Below are 20,691 nucleotides of genomic sequence, written 5' to 3'. Positions count from 1 at the left end.
ATCTACCATATTGCAGAGCTCAGTTTTATTGTATAGTGCTGCCATAGATTTTGATAGACTAATAAATATACGGGTAATATTCTGATGATAGTAACACAGGGAAAGATGAATTTACTTCCAAGCATATACTACCAAAAACTTAAACAAAATTATAACATACAATATCTAGAGTAGAAAAAACCAGTAGGGGGATAGAATTAATGGGAATGAAACCTGTCTACTTTTCCCCAATTCTGTGTAAAATGGACTACAATTCAACACTCAAATGAAGCTGAAAATTAAGCCAAGAGAAAGAGAAAAACAATAATATTGTCAAATTAATTTTAGTCCAAAATAAAAAGGAAGCTGCCCAAAAATGGATAAAAGCTAAAGATAAATTCTGATGAAGAATTTTCAGGTAACAAATTAAGAACAGAAGAAAACTAAAGTGAATATTTCTTTCAAGCTCCATAAACTACCAAACAAGTGAAAAGTACTCTTCACTTGTGCCAAAAGAAGTTAAATAAAAATAGATCATTTCGGCAATGCCTCGTCAACTTCTAGTCTACAGAATATCATTACTTTTGCCACCAGTGTCCCTGAGGTTATCTCCATTTTTTCTTCATGCTATTTTCCTCCACTTGCTCCCCACTAGAATTCAGTTTTAAAATGTTACAGACACTAGTGTTAGTATTACACATGCATTTGTCACTCTGTCAAGGACCTACTAGCATTTTGTCCACCAGGCTCTCTCTCAAGCACAACCAGAAAAGCTAAACAGAATGTAAAATAGAAACATCTCTTTCAGGTATCAGAGAACTACAAAGACAATCAGCACTGGAAGCATTAACATCCCAAGATCCCAAGGAAAAAAATGTATAGAAACGTCTTACACTGACATGCCGTTTTTCCCCCTTTGGAATATCTGCCCAAGCAACTAGTGGTTGAAAAACTGAGAAACTGAACAAAAAACTGTGACTGAGAGGCTTAGAAAATGAACAGCAATTCCTGCCACCACAATTTCTTTGGGGGGGGGGCGGGAAACAAACCAACCTGGAACTCAAGACTCGTAATGGAAAAGAAGGAGTAGAGGGTTGTAAAACACTCAAGTTTCCATTGGAATGCCTGAAGATATACATCCTAACAATAGGGATAAACTGGAAAGAAACTTGCCTTCTTAAATACTGAAGTACAGCTGCAAATCAGCTAAAACCCGAACTGGATCAAAGTGATCTTCCCTTATGTTAACAGTCTGCCAAAATAAGAATTACTTTGTAGGACCTTAACAACTCCAGAGTGTCAAAGTAGCTATATAATTTTTAACATATGATGATCATTAAGATAGAAGGCCATGTGACCAACATGCAAAATAGAGTCATCAGAAAAAAAATCACAAAGATTCACAGATAGTCTTGTTATTAGACATAGACTTCGCAATAACTCTGAATATGTCCATGAAATATTTGTATAAATTATCAAAGAACTAGAAATTATAATAAAGCATCAAATAAATATCTCTGAACTAAAAATACAAAAGTACAAACTTAGAGAAGTTTAGATCTAAAGAAAGTTTATATACAACTGAAAACAAGATTGAAAAGCCAAAATGTAAGTTAAGAGAAAATAACCAATCTGCAACTGAAAAGAATAAAGGAGAAAAAACATAGAGTTTATGAGATATGGGTAATAGGGTAAAACGTTCTAACCAATGCCATTAAAGTATCAATGCCTAAGAAGGGAAAATAGATAGAAGCAATATTTGAAGAGATAATGGATAAAAGAGTTTCTAAAAATAATGAAAGCTATCAAGTTACAAATTTAAGAAGCAATTTGAATGAAATGAAATTGAATCCATAATTTATGGGAGGATGGGTGAAATAAAGAGGATCAAGAGTACACTTATCATGATGAGCACTGAGAAATACATAGAATTGTTGAATCATTCTATTGTACACCTGAAACTAATATAACACTGTGTGTTAATTATACTTCAATGGAAAAAATAAAAAAGGAAAATTTCTTGAAACAAATCTAAGAAAAGATGTCTTTCATGCAATAAACAAAACAGCATTAATGCGATAAATTAAAATAATAATAACCTTAATAAATTAAGAGATATACTATAATTATGAACTAGAAGTCTCAATATTTTTTTTTAATTTTTTTCAACTTTTTTTATTTATTTTTGGGACAGAGAGAGACAGAGCATGAACGGGGGAGGGGCAGAGAGAGAGGGAGACACAGAATCGGAAGCAGGCTCCAGGCTCCGAGCCATCAGCCCAGAGCCTGACGCGGGGCTCGAACTCAAGGACCGCGAGATCGTGACCTGGCTGAAGTTGGATGCTTAACCGACTGCGCCACCCAGGCGCCCCTAGAAGTCTCAATATTAACTTGCCAGTTTTTAACATAGAAATCTATAAATTCAAAATAATCCCAAACAAAATTCTAGCAGTTCTATCTGTGTGTGTGTGTGTGTGTGTGTGTGTGTATAAACAGGCTGATACTAAAATCTGTATGGAAATACAATGGAGCAGATTAAAGAGCAAAGAACAAGGTGATGTACTGCTGTTACTACTACTACTACTAGATATCAAGACCTGTTATAAATCTATAATGACAAAGACACTGTGAGAGTAGCACAAATATAGGCAAATAGGCCAATCAATGAAACAGAATTAAAGCAAGAAACAGAAAGGACTTATGAACACTTCTATGACAAAAGTGGTATGCAGAGCCATGGGAAAGTATGGCCACTTAAATAAACGGAACTTGATTAATTGGATACATATAAAGAAAAAAAAAACAAGTTTGACCCCTTACTTCATGCCATACACAAAAATCAAACCAGTAAGATTATGTGAAAGGTAAAACAATAAAACTTCTAGAAAATGATATAGAAGAGGGGTACCTGCATGGCTGTCAGTTAAGCATCCAACTCTTGATTTCGGCTCAGGTCAAGATCTTACATTCATCGAACTATACACACATATTTTATCAATGTAAATGTCCTAATTTGGTATTGTACTACAGTTACGGAAGATGAAGCCATGGGAGAAACTTGGTGAAGGGTACATAGGCCCTCCTTGTACTATCTTTGAAATCTCCTGTGAATTACAATTATTTTGAAATAAAAAAAAATTTTGGGGCGCCTGGGTGGCGCAGTCGGTTAAGCGTCCGATTTCAGCCAGGTCACGATCTCGCGGTCCTGAGTTCGAGCCCCGCGTCAGGCTCTGGGCTGATGGCTCGGAGCCTGGAGCCTGTTTCCGATTCTGTGTCTCCCTCTCTCTCTGCCCCTACCCCGTTCATGCTCTGTCTCTCTCTATCCCCCAAAAAATAAATAAACGTTGAAAAAAAAATTAAAAAAAAAAAAAGAAATAAAAAAAAATTTTTTAAAAAGATCTCTTGTTCATGAGATGGAGCCCCACACTGGGCTTGGAGCCTGCTTGAAATTTTCTTTCTCCCTCTCTGTCCCTCCCCCATATGCGCTCATTCTCTCTCTCTCTCTCTCTCTCTAAATCAAAAAAAAAAAAAATAACATAGAAGAATAACTTCTGATCTTCAAATAAGTAACATGTATTAAATAGGATTTTAAAAGCACTAGCCATAGAGAAAAAATATTGACGAAAAGGCACACCTCTTCATCAAAAGTCACCGCTAAGATAGTGAGAGAAATTCAAATCACAAGGTAAAGATTATTTGTAATACATATGGTCAGTAAAAAAAAAAAAAACTGGATTAAAAGTATATGAAAAGTCCCACAAATCAACAAGAAAAAGAAAACTGAAATGTGCCAAAGATTTGGATAAACATTTCACAAAACAGAATCTTCAAATGGCTGATGAAATACGAAAAAGCAATAAGCTTTAAAATACAATAAACAAGAGATGTAATATTTTTCTATGTTGTATAAATTATTAAGATTTTACTTCTTGGGGTGCCTGGGTGGCTCAGTCAGTTAAGTGTCCAACTCTTGATTCCGGTTCATGACTTGATCCCAGGGTCATGGGATCGAGCCCTGTGTTGGGGCTCTGTGGTGTACACAAAGAATGCTTAAGAGTCTCTCCCTCTCTCTCTCTCTCTCTCTCTCTCTCTCTCTCTCTCTGTCTGCCCTTCTTCCCCACTCACACACACTCTCTCTTAAAATAATAAACAAATACATAAATACATAAATAAATAAATATTTACTTCTTCACATAATGGCTTTAAATTATTTACTTTCTGATTCAACTACCATGGTGATAACTGGCAACTAAGTTTTTTTAAAAGATTCAACAATGCAAGCTGGATATTTGGATGGCTCATCAGCAATCCACCACCAACCCAAAGACAGGCAACATATGGTCACTGTCATTCTGAGATTCGGAAGACCACATATTTGGAGCAGTGAGTCAAATGTAGGAGATCTCTGAAAGCTTTTAAAAAAGGATTGATAACTCTGAGATTTTCTCATTTGTTTAAATTTTAATAGTCGTTGTCACTGAAGTAGGAAAGTTATTTGTTTAGGCGCTGCCAGCTCTGTTAGACCAAATGAAGAGAGGTGCAAAGCATGTACACATACATACCCTCGCCCACCTCTCCTTCTATGAAGGCACACCTATAGTATGACATCTTCGATTTACCAAGGTGGTTCAGAGATTTCATGTCAAATGAGCACATAAAGAAAATGGGAAGAATTTTTCGTTATGAGATTTTTAACTTCCTTTAGAAACAGGACAAGAGTAGATGATAATATAATGGACTTATTATGTACATACTGCCCAGTTACAGGATAATTCTCAGTTTTATCATTCTGCCATATTTATTTCACTTAGAAAATAAAATAGCATTGATTTTATTGAATTCTCCCCCAAACCCTACTTAACTCTTAGTTCTCTTCACCCCCCACTAGCCACCTAGTCTCAGTAACTAGCATTACTCAGAGGTTTTCATTTCCTGCATTAATTTTTTTTTTGCCTATTGTGTATCCCTAAACAAGACAATATGGTTTTTCATAATTTTTCAAATTTCTCTTGCTATGTGTAAGAGAAAAATAATCATTTTTCACTTGCTTTTTAAACTCAGCATTATGTGTTTGAGATTTATCCATGCTAATATTGAAGTTTTGGTCAATTTCCACTTCTGAATGTCCTGTTGAATTAATACACCACAATACATAATCTATTTTCTACTATGTTTTTACTACACATGTACTTACTTATATTTTGTTTTGTTTTGAAACAAACCTGCTAGAAACCTTCAAATGCATGGTTTATTGTTCACATTTCTGAGAGTTTCTCATTCTCATCCCTCCATATTAATAAAGCTTGATCATGGGACATCTTGAGTGCATAAATATCTATTACTACATATTTCCACTTTATTCTCTCCATAGTAGTGTAAAAACAGTTCTGCTGCTTTATATCCTTGCAAGCAAGTATCATTGTTAGGTATTTTAACTTTTGTCTATGTGATGGGAATAAAATGCCATTTCTCTGTTTCTTAGTGAGATTAAAGATCTTTTAATGTTTTGGACTACTCTTGTCTTCTCCATGAACTGACTGTCCATATCCTTTGCCCATTCATCTATTGGATGGTGTGTTTTCTTATTGATTTGTAGAAGCTCTTTATATCCTCTACACTAATTGCTTAATGGTTATACATGCTGCAAATATCTTCTCTGAGTGAATCATTCATCATTTAACTTTGTTTATTCTTTTAGTGGGCGATTTTTCATTTTAGTGTAGTAAATTTCATCAATATTTTCCTTAATGATTTGTGGTTTACACTTTAAAAGGTCATTCCCTACTAAAAATATATTAAAAGATTTTTTCATTTTCTTCTGAAAGTATTGTCTTTGCTTTACAATTTTAGAGCCTTGAATCCAGCTGAAATGTATTTTTGTGTATCATATATGGTAGGGAACTCATTTTTTTCTACATATACAGCCAGCTGTTCCAGCACCAATTTATCTAAGGGTCTACCCTTCTTCCACTCGTTTGTTAAACCACGTCCTCTATAAATCAGGTTTCCATAGCAATGTGATCCGTTATTCAATTTTATTAGTCTTGTTTGTTGATCCCTGCTTCTATACTCGTATCTTAAGTAGAAGAAAAAGAGATTCTTTGTTGTTATTTTTATCTCTTGCTCCCTCTCCTATGTTCGCCGTCTGTGGGTGATGTAGCTATCCCCCAGCGATCCGATGCCACAATGATGGTCCAGAATTCTTAATACACAGTGATACTCAGGATATCATAGATCCAATTCTAGGACAGCAGGTGGGCAGTTTAGTTCAGTCTACAGCTGCTGGGCTATTCTCTGTTTCATTCAGACCTCTGTACCAAAGCTCGCTATAAGTCCTAGTCCCAGAAAACTTCTAACCATCACTATCAATCTCCTTTCATGAGTGAAGGGTAACACTGCACTGCAAGTTCAAGCACTGAGCTGGCTCTGACTCCACAATCAAAGCTGCAGAATACCGAGTTTCTACTAGGCTGTCAATGCCTGCTCTTACACCTAGCAAGCCTCTGGCTTCAGCCATGCTTACTACTTTGCAAATCTGTTCCATTTCTGATCCGCAGATACGTTTACTTTAATTTTGAGCTCATCTCTGATGCTCTGCTTTTTCTTTTTTGTATTATCTCTCATTACAGTGCAATTGGGGGAAAAAAAGGGCTGCATCGGAGCATGAGGTACTGTGATACCTTGAATGGAAGTACCAGAACTGAATTTTTTCTAACTTTATTAAGATTGAACTAGGAGAAGAACGTGGGAAAATAAATCAACATGACATAATGAAAAAGAGCAGTAAATTAGAAGGCAGACAATAATAATAGCTATGACAGTCTACGTTAAGAACTGTTCCACGTGCTTTGCGTGGATCATATAGCTTTTATTTTATTATATTCTTGTGCTATTACTATATTTATATTCTGGAAGGAGGAGCGGGGGGAGAAGGGAGGGAGAAGAGAGGAGGAGAGAAGGGAAGGAGGGCAAAAAGAAAACAAATCAACAACAAAAAGAACAGAGACGCTATGTAACATTGTTGAGGTCATACAACCAGTACATGGTAGACTTAAACTCAGTGAGTCTAACTCCAGAGTAAGAATCTTAACTATATGACACTGCACTGCCTAGTCACAGCTTTGCTGCAGGGAGCTTTGCAATTCTGGGAACATTATTTCACCTTCACCTCTTTGTGACAAAGTTTTCTCAACTGCGAAATGAGGTAACTATCCTAGGTGACTTCTAATCTGTTTTTCTAACTTCTACTCGTCTATGATAAAATGAATTTATAGTTCTGCTTAGTACCCTGTTTCAGAACATCTTTTGAAATTTGCTTTGGGAGTGAAAATTTCTGGCAGATCTCCACATTTATTTTATGTGTTGATTTTTTAAATATTTATTTATTTATTTATTTATTTATTTATTTATTTATTTATTTAGAGAGGGGGAGGGGCAGAAGGTGAGCAAGCAAGAGAGAAAGAGAGAGAGAGAGACAGAGAGACAGAGAGAGAATCCCAAGCAGGCTCCACTGAGGCTGATGTGGGGCTTGGGGCCACAAACTGTGAGATCATGACCTGAGCTGATATCAATCAGACACTCAACCAACCCCAGCCACCCAGGCACCCCTCCAAATTTACTTGTTTTTTAAAAAAACGTTCATTTATTTTTGAGAGAGAGAGAGTGTGTGTGTGAGCAGGGGAGGGGCAGAGACAGGGGGACAGAGGATCCAAAGTAGGCTCTGTGCTGACCGCAAACAGCCCAGTGTGGGGCTCAAACTCACAAACCTAGACAATGTCAGGTCAAAACCTAGACAATGACCTGAGCCAAAGTCAGAAGCTTAACCAACTGAGCCACCTAGCCCCCTCCCCCAAATTTACTTTAAAACAATATTTAATGAGATTTGTGATACATTTTAAAAATACAATTGCATCATTTGGAATGTCCTGTAAGAGAAGAGAGAGGCTAAGTTCTGCAGATATATCACGAGCCTGCAGTCATAATACCTAGTGAGTGTCAGTGCAGTAAATAAGTATGAAAAGTCTTAAACATAAATAAAAAAAATTAAAGATACAGTTGTGTGAAAAGACTTGAGTCCTGGTCTTTATTCTGTCTCTAACCCAAACTTAACTTTTTTGGACTTCGGTTTCCCTGTTTTTAAAATCAGAGAGTTAGATTTTTGACATCCCTTCTAACAGTTCCTTAGTTCACAAGGGAGGATCCATTAAAGTTCAGTGAAGGTATTATCTGAATTGACTCGGGGGACCTGGGTGGCTCCGTCGGTGAGGCGTCCAACTTCAGCTCAGAACATGATCTCACAGTTTGTGGGTTCGAGCCCCATGTCGGGCTCTGTGCTGACAGCTCAGAGCCTGGAGCCTGCTTCAGATTTTGTGTCTCCCTCTCTCTCTCTGCCCCTCCCCTGCTCATTCTCTCTCTGCTCTCAAAAGTAAACATTAAAAAAAAAAAAAAAAGAATGTGGGCCCTTGTCAGATTGCCTGAGTTAATTTCTTTCTAAAGGTTTCTTAAACTTTCTGGTCCTAATATTACTCATTTGTAAAATGAGGATAATTACAATTCTTCCTTATTGTGGTGACTGAATGAGAGAAACTTAAACTGCTTATACCTGGCACGTAGTTGGTAATCAGTAAATGTTTGAATTTATTAATAGTAATTTGAATAATTGAGGGTGTTTTCACAGTCTGCATCATTAAACATCTATTAAAACCTACGTGCACACCATCCTGAATAACATAGGTGCCTAAAGACAGAAGGGCATCATCAGGGGGGACTTATTGCAATTTTCCTTACACTAAGATCTCATATGCCATATTAGTATTAGTTTGAAAAAAGGCATTTGGTGCTGTTCAATATTGTATATATCAGGAAAATTGGAAAAGGTTCCCGCCTTCACAGTAATGGATAACCTTCAAAACTCATGTACAAATGCGAAAAGAAGATGGTTTAGCAAATGAGAGACCTTAGCTTCCAGGATACACGACTTCACCCCCTGCGATCAGAATGCATTTGTTAGTAAAGACACAGTGCAAGATACCACAATCACTATTTCTTCAAAACTCCCTGAAACTAAGACATAGAGACTATACACAGCCTATGACGTTAATACCAAAATCTACTTTTCTATCTTTTTGGCTGCAATGGAGGAAACAAAATTGAAATTTAGTAAATGAAGGAACAAATAGAAGGTGAGTGGAAATATTACAATGGAAGGTTCATTTTATGAACACTTTTATTTTAATGAGTATATTGTTTAGGTTACAGGTGCAATTTTATGTAAATCCAGACCTGAGTTTTCATAAAATAAAATTAAAAAAAAAAAATAGGACAAGAATGAAAAACAAAGTCACTGACTGCCCAAACTGAGGCTTCTTCCTTACACCTGCAGCGTATGATATCTATTTTAACTCCTTCTTTGGGTTATAACAACATACAATTCATAACATTTGGTGCTTAACTTAAAAATTTCGAAACAATAATTCAAACCCGTTTTTTCTGGCTTGAAGAAATTACAAAATCCTTCTTTTAGTTTATGATAGCAGTGACCAATTTCAAAGAGGTTCAATAAGAATTGATGTTGGAAACTGCCTTGCAGATACAAATTGCTATAATTATCTTCAAATATACATATCATTAAACTAAAATGGATGTCAATAAACCAACAAAAAATATTTAAACTATTCAGAGCATACTACTATAAAACAACAGAAAAAATAATTTCCTTCACTCTTTCAACAACAGTAATTTGGACTATAATTTTCGCGTTTTATCTGTACATATGAAATCGAATAATATTTTCCCTCTATTTACACTATTATTCTATTTTCAAAGGATCGTTAGATGCTATTATACATGTGCAAATGCATGTTAAGTCATGGTCTGCATTTACTTTAAGGGAAATACAAGAAAAACAGTTTAAAAAAAGAGAAATATTTTGGTAAGATCTGAACTGAAATAAACACAATACGGTATTAAAAATATTCCCGGGTATAGTTAAAATTCTAACTAATTCAAAGCTATGTTTAGAACAGTCATTCTTAATAACATGCAGAATCTTTTGGCTCTTTCCATCGAGGTATCGCAGTGCCAAAAAAATGTATAATGTTCAGTTATTCATTCTGATGGCAGTTTTTAATGTAATTTGCCCCGCGCATCCCAAGTTCACCTTGTCAGAGAGTACCGCTTCCCCAAGGCTGCCCCAGGGTCCTGTTGACGGATGGCTCTAATTGCAGTCGGCGCTGTAAACAAGGCAGCTACTCCATGCTCCGCGAGCACACGGAAATAAGCGCCAGCATCTGGTGTTCCCACAGGCTTTCCCTGCGATGAGATTCATTTAAAATGTCACCGGGTAAAATGTCTCCTACTTCACTGACAGTTCAATGCTTATACACTTAACACAGCAATGTTAATAAAACGGGGTTCTCGACAGATCTGAGTTTTAAAATGTCCCCATACTCTACAATAAATACATAAGAAAACAAACAAACGCCCAGGCTTCAGAGGGGCCATTTGCTCCCTTACATCATCCTAAAAGCTTTTCAAATTGCACTGTTTTCCTTTCTCAAGTTTTGAATGATAAAGGATAGGGTATATATATCACATTCAAATTAATAACATAAAACAGCCTTCTGTTTTCCAAGAAATTCAAGACATTGTTTTGTGTGGTAGGGCTAAAGGAGAAATATGATTGCTACGAATTTCTAACTTTGACACTTTTTTTTTCATAATCACTTCTAAAAGTGACAATAACAATTCTCTAAATTTTTGAGAACAGAGAAAAATTTGGAATCACAGTATTTCTGCATAATAACCTTTACAATTAAATGCCTCACTCCAAGGAAAGCAACTTCTGTGACTTAAAAATTCAGTAAGATATCTCCAGATGTATGCTTTCCATAGCTTCAAAATGACATTTCACATGTGCAGTGAAAACTCTGTGAATAAAAATCTAACAATTTTTATAGAATACGTAATCAAAGGGACACAAAGCATTTTTATTACTGATGTTTCCGCAAAGTGGAAAATGAGCATAGCACAAATCAGTGATTCTGCAAAAATTCTGTTACATAAAATCTGTGTTGGCCCAGCCATATCCCCTCATTCCTCAATCCATTCACATCACTGCTACTTTTTCCTTTGATTCTAAGGCAAGGTGCCTGGAATGTTAATATATGTTATATGAAAAAATATGTATTATAGGTATGTAATATATATTTCACAATCAAATCATTTTGGGAGGGGTTGGGTAAGAAAAAGAAAATAGGTTTCTTACTTCGGACCATTACTTGAAGATTTAAAAGTGTTAAAGGAAATCAAGAATTCCCAAAAGAGGAATTACTATATGTAATATTTCACAATCAAATCCTTTTAGAAGGGGTTGGGATAAAAAAAGGAAAGCAGGTTTCTTATTTTGGACCATTTCTTGGAAAATTAGATGTTAAAGAACATCAGGAATTCCCTAAAGAGAGTTACCATATGTAATATTTCCTAAACTTCTCTGCCCACATTCGCTATATGAACATCTCATAGATCTTATATTCTAGAGAACACACTTGGGAAACACTGATGAGGTAAAAAGAGGAAAGAAGTTGCTAACAGCAAACTTAGAGCTCTCCTCAAACACAGAATAATAAATGAGTGGATGATAATAAGAGGCCAATCATAGCTGTCTAGTAATTTAGAGTCAGTATCTACTTCTGACTGGATCTTTGATAGGGCGTTACTTAATTTGTACTTTCCTCTTTTTAATGGTTACCCTTAATATTCTTTAAATGTAATTTTATTTTCTTTTTGAAAAATATAACCCCTTTCTTATATTCTGTTGCTTTTTCTCTTGCTCTTTTAATACCAAAGACAGTATTTATTGTAACTAGAAATTCACTTTTATTATCACAACTATCCCAAACTTTTGATTTCAGTTTATTCCATTACCACCTCATACAGGTCATGAGGTTGATACAGTATGGAAAGCTGCCAGATACAATTTGGCAACTCATGTACATAACTTGACTCACACATTTTGAAGCCTTGAGCACATCAGTCTAAAATGAGTCAGCAAAGTTATTCTTTTGAAGCAAGTGAGGTAAACATTTGACTTTTACTTTTTCGATCTGTCTTAGGCACTGATCAGTCCCTGGTGTACTAGATTGTGACTTTGGAAATCTGATCTCATCTACATAAAAAGTATTTATTAACTGATCATGTGCAATTGACTTTCCCTATCGATGTTGCCATTTTCTTGCCCATTAAATAAGAATAAATCACTTTTCCAATATTTCCTCGATAAAAGCATTGAGATAATATTTTACAGTAGTTTGACCTCTACTGAAGAAAGATATTTTATAGCCAATTGAAGTTGAATTTCATTACAATTCCAGTGTCATGGGACAAAGACAATATACCCACAAAAGGGTGATATTAGTGTCATAACAAAATACTATACCATAATGACTTTCACATATCTTACAATGCCTTCAATTAATTATGTCTAATGATAATGACAGCTTAAACATTAGAAATATTAGTTAAAAACTGTACCATATTTTTATAAATAATATAATTGCTGCTGCAATTCTGACCTGCACCAAATAAATTTCCATCAGTATTCTATTTATTGAGAATAAAAATCATGATAACGTAGCATTACTATTAAAATACTAAAGGAAGTGATGTATAAAATCTCACCATATTCCTTTGTAAGTTAGCTGAGCTCAGAAAGGTTCAGATTTTTCCATTTTATTTTCTATTCTCACAGGATCATTCAATGCTATGATATGTTTTACTATTTTAGAATTAAGTGACTCAATAGCTTAGTGGTTTTATGGAAAACTCTTCTCCCCTGGCCTCCTGCACATACACAAGCTTGTGTAAATACACACACGTGCATGCACACACAGGCAATATAATCCCTTTATAGTACTTTGTAAATTTAATCAATAACATGCTAACCACTCTAAGTTACCTAGAGAAAAGGACCCTGATTCCAGAACTTGCATATTCAGTGAGAAGCAACAGCCCAAACAATTGAAAAAGATCCTAAGATTATGGAGATTTTTAACAAACAACATATACACCAAAAACAGTAATGCAGCTAAAAGGTATCAATAACTTAAAAACTCTTCAAAACTCAAATCCATTGATGTAATTTACCCTTTGCTTTTATTTCCTTCCCCCAAACTAAGGGGTAAAGTGTTTATTGCCACCCAGAACACAAAAGCAGAAAGCGATCCCTACAACGGCGAAGCAGAGATTCTAAGCTTTCAGCTATTATAATCGTGAATTTTTAATATCAGAGATTTATAAAACACTAACTGCTAATATTTATAATGCGGTTAGTGATGGTACAAAGCATAGAATCCAAGCAGATAAATACCTTAAGATTAAGTTGCACGTACAAATTTCTACCACTTATGATTCATTGTGTTAGTTTTAAGGAACCATAAATGATAGACCCTGAGCTAGAAAACCAGGTAATATCTCAACTTTTCCCATAACCCCTACTGAGGTTAAGTTTCAGCACAGGAAAGTAGTGAAAGACAGCAACTTAACAAAACGAAGATGAGCTTAAACACTAGACCTAGATCTTTGAGCAAAATAATATTTGTTTTATTAATCCTATGATTTCGGTTTACCCAAGGCTTGGTGTCAGGGCTACGTGCAGTTTCTCAGACTTTGACATACACATTTTTGAGTCAACTGTAGTCTTTGCCTCCTTTTGTGGCTGGATTAGAAACACACCTGGTACCTTTTTGAACGCCGCTTCTGAGAATATCACCAAAGGCATGTTTGCACTGCGGTTCTAAGGCGAAGACAGCGACATCCCTTTTAGAAGAGTCCTGAATTTAATTTCAGCAGACAGGTGCAGCAGTGTTGGCTTGTTTATTTTGGAAGCGTGATGAAACTGGCAATAGCATGTGTTGAATTCCTACTATATGCCTTGTGCCTTTACCAAGAGATGAAAGTTTGGGCGTGCAACATCTAAACTTGAGACTTATTAAAACATAAGCAGTTCTCCAGGATATAATATTTAGTGAAAGAAAGGTAAAATGCAGAATACTGCACATATCATTTCTACAATGCCATCTGTATGAAAATAAAGGAGGGGGCATTGCTTATACAATAACGAACCATTATACACATAAGATTGCTTCCAAGTCAGAGAAATTGAACAGCTGGGAACGGGGGACAGTGAGATTTGCACTCTTTACCCTTTTGTGGGTTTTGAAATATGAACCAAATGAGTGTACAAGCTTTTAAAAAATGGGCTTTTTCTTCCCCAAAGTCCCTCTCTCAATAGCTCACATTATCTTGTTCCAATTTTGAAAACATTACCGCTGTTTTAAAGCCATATGGGATAACTACACTATGCCTTAAAACCTTCAGATCTATGATTTTGTGTTACTATAGCAGATTACTTTTTAAGGAGTAAAAACTTACTTATAAATACAATCTGATAACTAAGAATTTATATCAACTGACTTGGCTGATTGTTTGCTAGAGATTTCCCATAATTCCATGGGCCTCACCTGTAGGGATATGCTGCCACCTAGCTTTCCTTTATCTTATCCATATCACCGGCTAATTTTACTCTAATCCACTGATTGTCAACCCTAAATGTACATGAGAATTGCTTGGGATGCTTTTGAAAGGTACCAGTGTCTGTTCCCCACTCCCAGAGGTTCTGATCTAATTGGCCTTAATTTGGGTCTAGCATTGTTGTTTCACGTGTCCCCTAAGTAATTCTAATCTACAGCCAGGGTTGAGAACCAATGCATAGTCCTTATATATGAGGCATTACCTGAGGCTAGGACATTATCCAGTACCCACCTGTCTGGTTACCTTAGGGGATGAGCCTAGAACTTAAGATTAGCCTTTGCTGGGTTTTTCCCCCGTTATTGGGGAGAATTGCTTCATCCTTTGTCTTGTTCTATAAACTAGATTCCAGATTGTACATACATATTAAGATTTATAGGCTGTCACACCCTGAATACACTTATCCTTTTTCCTAAGATGGAAAGAATAGCCCCAGGCCAGCAGCTCCTGTGTTGCCCAGATACTTCTGAAAGCTAAGTTTTAGTTTGAGGGTTTTGTTTTGTTGTATCACTGCTTGAAATAATTATGTCTTAATCTTTTAGATGAAGGGTTTCTGACCAGACGTCAGGGAAGTTTATGACAGTTCTGATTTTTTTTTTTAAATGTGTATGTTTGTTTTCCTAGGGAGATTAGTCAATATGATCAGATCCTGAAAAGGAGTCCATAACCAAAAGGTTTCTAGGCCTATGAGAGCCTCCCCAACACAAGAATCTCTTCAAAGATTTTCTGTCTAGCTCTGAGGAACAGCTTGGCATCCATATTGGTAAGGAGGAGTTATACTGTTACTATCTGCAGATGACATGATACTATCCATACTTATACACACTCCACCAAAAAACTACTAGTAGTAATACATGAATTCAGTAAAGTTGTAGGATACATAAGTAATAACTAGAAATAGATGGCATTTCTATACACTAATAACAAAGTAGCAGAAAGAGAAACAAAGAAAACAATTCCATTTACAATGGCACCAAAACCATAAAAGCATAAAAGCCTAAAACCATAAAACTGGAAACCATAAAACAGATGAGAGAAATTGAAGATGCCATGATATATACTTTAAATATCCTACAATTTTGTTCATTATACCTCAATAAAGCTGAAATTAAAAAAAAAAAAAAAGATCTACGCTCTGGTTCAGTTCTTCTCCTGCCTTCTCCCACATCTCTGAGAGAGTTAACCATCTGGGACCTTGTGATGAGGCTACCCTCCAATGAATAAGCCACTGCTTCCACCCCAGTCATAAGAGTCCATCTGTCCCACTAAAAAGATGCTTACTTCTGAAAGTATTAATGCCAAGTAAATGAAGCAGAGCACTGGAATTGGTAATTCTGCAGACCCAGTGCTGAGCTAATTAGGGACTCTGACATATTTACCACTCTCAGCAGTCACTAAGAGCATTTGTCACTAGGATAGCTGGTAGCTCATGGCTTCTAACAGGACTGCTTTCGCCTCTGAATTCCTCCATGCTGATGAGCGATCACTACTATCTGTAGAAGAGGGACAAATTAGGGTTTTCTTTACTCATAGTGAGTAGTTAGACTTTGCTATAAGCAGAGAAATTAAATGGCTTGCTTTTATTATGCTAACAGATTTCTGCCCAGGAAGGGAAGTGTGGCTATTCCGTACATACAATGCAGTTCAACCTGAGGTCGTACAAACCCCAGCTACTCCATACCATCCAAAAATTTACCTAAGATAACCTTCAAACATTCTCACATTCCTCCCATGTTTAAAAACAAAACAAACATGCAAACCTTCCTACGGAAGTGCTGCCATAAGGGTGACTAATACAACCCTAATTCCAAACACTCTCTTCATCTATTGTCCTAGCAGACCTTTTTCTGAAGCAGTTGGCACTGATGATCCCCCACCTTCTGGAAAACCTCCCTTCCACCTCAGGATACCGGTTTTCTGGTCCTCCCACTGCCTAATTTTTCATTCTCAGTTTATATAGCTTCCCTTTCTTAATCTTTACCTCTGAGTATTTTAATCACCTTAGGAACTTGAATTATTAACTCTTCTATGTCTCCAATTCTGAACATTTTTCTGAGTTTCCCAATATCATACAAATGTCTGCGTCGTAGGTTTAAAATCAACATTACCAAAACTAAAAATACTCTTTCCTGCTCCACGATAGCTGTAACTCCTACTATGGCAGCTCAGTTGGCAACCACCATCACATTGGCTATCTTAGCTGAAAACATCAGAGTTATTTTCAACTTCTTGAGCTCAATCTTACAATATCCACCTGACATCCTAATATCCTGCCTTTGCCTTTAAAGATCACTGATACCCCGGTTCTGGTCACTAGCTGGTATTATTCAGTAATTTCCCAATTGTTCATCTCTAAATTATGGTCGGAGGGCACTGTTTTTGGAGGCAGAGAACCCTGTTTCAAATCCCAATTCTGTCACTCATGTGCCACTGGTAAAATTATTTAATGTCTCTCATCCTTGGTTTCTAGAGCTGTAAATAGGGACTCAAAATATTTATCCTGTGGATGTATGGATAGAAATAGTTAAGGCTATGTACATAAAGCGCTTAGTAGAGTTCTTATCAGGCAACACCCAATCAACAGTAGCTATTATTATTACTGGCAGTGTTTCATCCACAAAGCTTTCCCTATCTACTTTAATCCTAAACTTCCCTTAAGAGACCAGTAGACAGATTTTGAGCCTGGTGGGAATGCAATCTGCCATTTTACAAGGTATGTAACCTAAAGCAACTTATTTAATTTCTTTGATCCTTATTTAGTTCTATCATCAGAAAACTGCATCAAAAGAAGTACAAAAATTAAATGTAGACTATTTACCATAGGCAATGGCTCAATGTAATTTCTGGAAAAAAGTTTTATATCTTCTACATTGTGTAAGAAATTTCTTAGGTAGTGTCTTGGTTTGTTTGCTTTCTGTCCTTTACATTAATCTTACTTTTTTTTTTTCTTTTTAACATAGTGTCAGTGTGTTCAGAGCAAGGAGTATGTATGATACTTATTCCGTTTCCCTCTCAACCCCTAGAAGATACTGAGCTCACAACAAGCACCAATAAATATTGTTGATGGAGTCATGACAATAGCTGCACTTCCTTATTCCAACATAAAACACAGGCACACAGAGAGAAAAATAAACTCCGGAATAAGTATCTTTGAACAACTAGCCATGTGAGAAATCTAAAAGATGCTGGCATCAGCTTTGCAATCTTTTCCAATTGAGAAGATCAAATTATACAGCCTGAATTAGAGTAATAACTGTGTCATCATTTTTCTCATTCGATACATACATAAAAATACATTGCTGTTATACTAGATTAAAAAAGAAGAAAGAAGGAAATCATTTTCCATTCGATAAGGGGGTAGGACGACTCTGATGAGTGCCTTTGAGGGTACTAGTTAACAACATCACGGCTACTAGTCATAAAAGGAAGCAACGTATCCCTGTGCTTGGAGGAAGCAAATCTCTGTCCTGAAAACAACTGATAATCAAATTAGATAAAACAAGCTAACACGTAAAATGCAAAATTCTTGCAAAAAGAAGGTAACTCTATACATGCAAGCAATTACATGTTTAAAATGAAGCCTTGAAGGAGATAAGAATTCAGAAGGTCCACGTGTGGAACATACATCATAGGATGTCTTCACGGAGATTATAGGCCCAGTGCAGTACAGAAGTAGGTGACATGTGCATTGAAGGTGCGCTGTGGATGATCTAACGAATGTTAAATACAAAAATAATTTTAAAATATTTAAAGTAGTATCCTCAATACTCTCAAACATGAGATTTCACATAGAAAAATGGCTACAAGTTTTGATCCATGTATATAAAGTAATAATAATTATGTGTAAGATATGTGTGTGGTCATATTTTACTATACACACATATTGTGATATTTCTTTGCAGCTTTCAAACTAATTTCATATACATTATCTTATCTGATTCCCATGCAAATAAAGGAAAGTGTAGAGCTCATTTTCACACTAATCATTCTATGAAGAAAGAATAGATAGTATCTAAACTCTTCCTTCTTCCTATGAATTCAGGAAAAGAGCACTCAGTAAGAAATTATCAAGCTGAATATTCTGAATTCTTTAAAGATACATATAGCTTATAAACCAGCAATGATAAAGCCCACCAAAAAATAGAAGAGAAAGATTATACATGTTTGGATAATGGTCAGCCATTAAATGTACTGGTTTATTCACAGATGAAAGGCATCAAGGCTACTCTTCTTTCACTCCTGGTTCAACTCTGAAAGGACAGATCCTTGAGGGGACAGATCACTGGATTATTTTCCATATATGCTACTCATTCTTCAAAATCGGTACTAGCAGAATCAACACATCCTTGTGTGCTGATTCCTCTGCCTGGCTCTTAGAAGAAAGTTAATGGGCTCCAAAGAGAGCTGCCTTTAGTGCTCTGATGACTGCTGCAGAGTTAGGAGGATAGACTTTGAAGGAAGAAATGTGGAGCACCTGAATATTCAAGCATTACAATGACAGGTTGCATGGGAATGAACGGTTGGTGTTTATATTGTAGAATTTTATTCTGGCAAAGAATAGATTCATATGTTTGGATAATGACAGTAGCTTATAATATCCAGCATTTATTCTACTATTATAGCCCGGCAACCTTTCTAAGGGCTTTTCATGGATTAACCAATTTAATGATATATGAGAAAAGTACTGTTATGTTTTTGAGAAGTAATATTAATATTGACATTTATAGATGAGAAAACTGAGTCTGAGAGCAGTTAAGCAACTTATCTGAGGCCAAACAAATAATACGTGGAAGTTTCAGGAATCTTACAATGGAAGTCTTAACTGCTATGCTGCCTCTCAAACGTTAAAATTTTGGGGGGCACCTGGGTGGCTCAGTCGGTTAAGCATCCAACTTGGGCCCAGGTCATGATCTCATGGTTCATGAGTTCGAGCCCCGCATCAGGCTCTGTGCTGAGAGCTTGGAGCCTGGAGCCTGCTTCAGATTCTGTGTCTCCCTCTCTTTCTGACCCGACCCCACTCACACTCTGTCTCTCTCTCAAAAATATATAAACATTTAAAAAATGTTTTTTAATTTCACTAATTTAGAATGAAATCTTCAGTAATACATTTGAAGAGTCAGTATCATTCTCTAGGGAAAAAAATTGAAATGAATTCCAGAATTAAAATTTAAAACATGTTACCAAATAATATACTTATTCTAGAAAAAAAAATTGATTTGGAGAAGATTCACGGAAGTGCAGAATGGGGAGACCATGTGTCAATCCTCTAGTTTCAATGATGAAGAAACGGATTCCCCGAGAGGTTGAATTAACTTGCCTAACGTCATACAGGTAGATAAAAGCAGAGGAAGATAAACAACACAGATGTTGGTATTTCCAGTCCAGTAACCATGCTCCTTTACCACAATTCAGAATCTTAAATAAATCCTCTACCTCCTGTAACTAATTTATTGTCTGAGAAGGAGGAATATAGGATATATCTTCAAAGCTAATTGTTGAATTAACAGACAGCCATTGGTCCTGGTTAATTTAGTGAGCATGCATAAGAGTTTATTGAAATGGCTTGCTGTTATGAAGTGTAGAGTTTGTGAAATGCAAACAGACGTAAAATGAGAGCAGGCTTTCCTTCCTTGAGGACTTCCAAGGATACAGTTATTACATAAAAATGAGAACTGCCATATCAAGATCAAGCATACTAACTAGTTTATGACTTAATGCCAAGCTAAAGTTAAGGAGACCATTATCTAGCATTCCATTCTAGGTAATTTAGCCAACAATAGTATGCTGCTTTCTTTTTTTTTTTTAAGGCAAAACCTATTTTAGTATATTTTGGTATATTTTTATGTACACATAGTTTTATATAATCTTCCTCAGATTTACTGAGGTATAATGACACATAAAAACTGTATGTATTTAAAATGTGTAACTTGGTGTTTTGATACATGTATACACTTTCTTGTGTGTGGGGGGGGGGGCGGCGGTGAGAACACTTGCAATCCACCCTCTTAGCAAAATACAGTATTGTATTTTAAACTATAGTCGTGTCGCTACACATTAGATCTCCAGAACTTATTCCTCTTAAATAACTGAAACTTTGTACTCTAGAAATCAATAGTAAGAAAACAG

The 20,691-nt window shown here is 36.0% G+C and overlaps 1 protein-coding gene across 2 annotated transcripts in view; it reads right to left on the bottom strand.

The window, feature by feature from the left end:
- Positions 1–20,691, bottom strand: part of ACSS3 (acyl-CoA synthetase short chain family member 3) — a 157,245-nt gene that overhangs the window by 54,382 nt on the left and 82,172 nt on the right. For both annotated transcript variants that reach the window (XM_011284138.4, XM_045062112.1), the window contains one exon: positions 10,139–10,290. In XM_011284138.4, coding sequence (XP_011282440.3) covers positions 10,139–10,290 — 152 coding nt within the window. The remainder of the gene's footprint in view (positions 1–10,138; positions 10,291–20,691) is intronic.

The sequence above is a fragment of the Felis catus genome, chromosome B4, assembly GCF_018350175.1.
Source record: "Felis catus isolate Fca126 chromosome B4, F.catus_Fca126_mat1.0, whole genome shotgun sequence".
NCBI classification, from domain to species: Eukaryota; Metazoa; Chordata; class Mammalia; order Carnivora; family Felidae; genus Felis; species Felis catus.
This window is presented reverse-complemented; position numbering and strand designations above follow the sequence as displayed.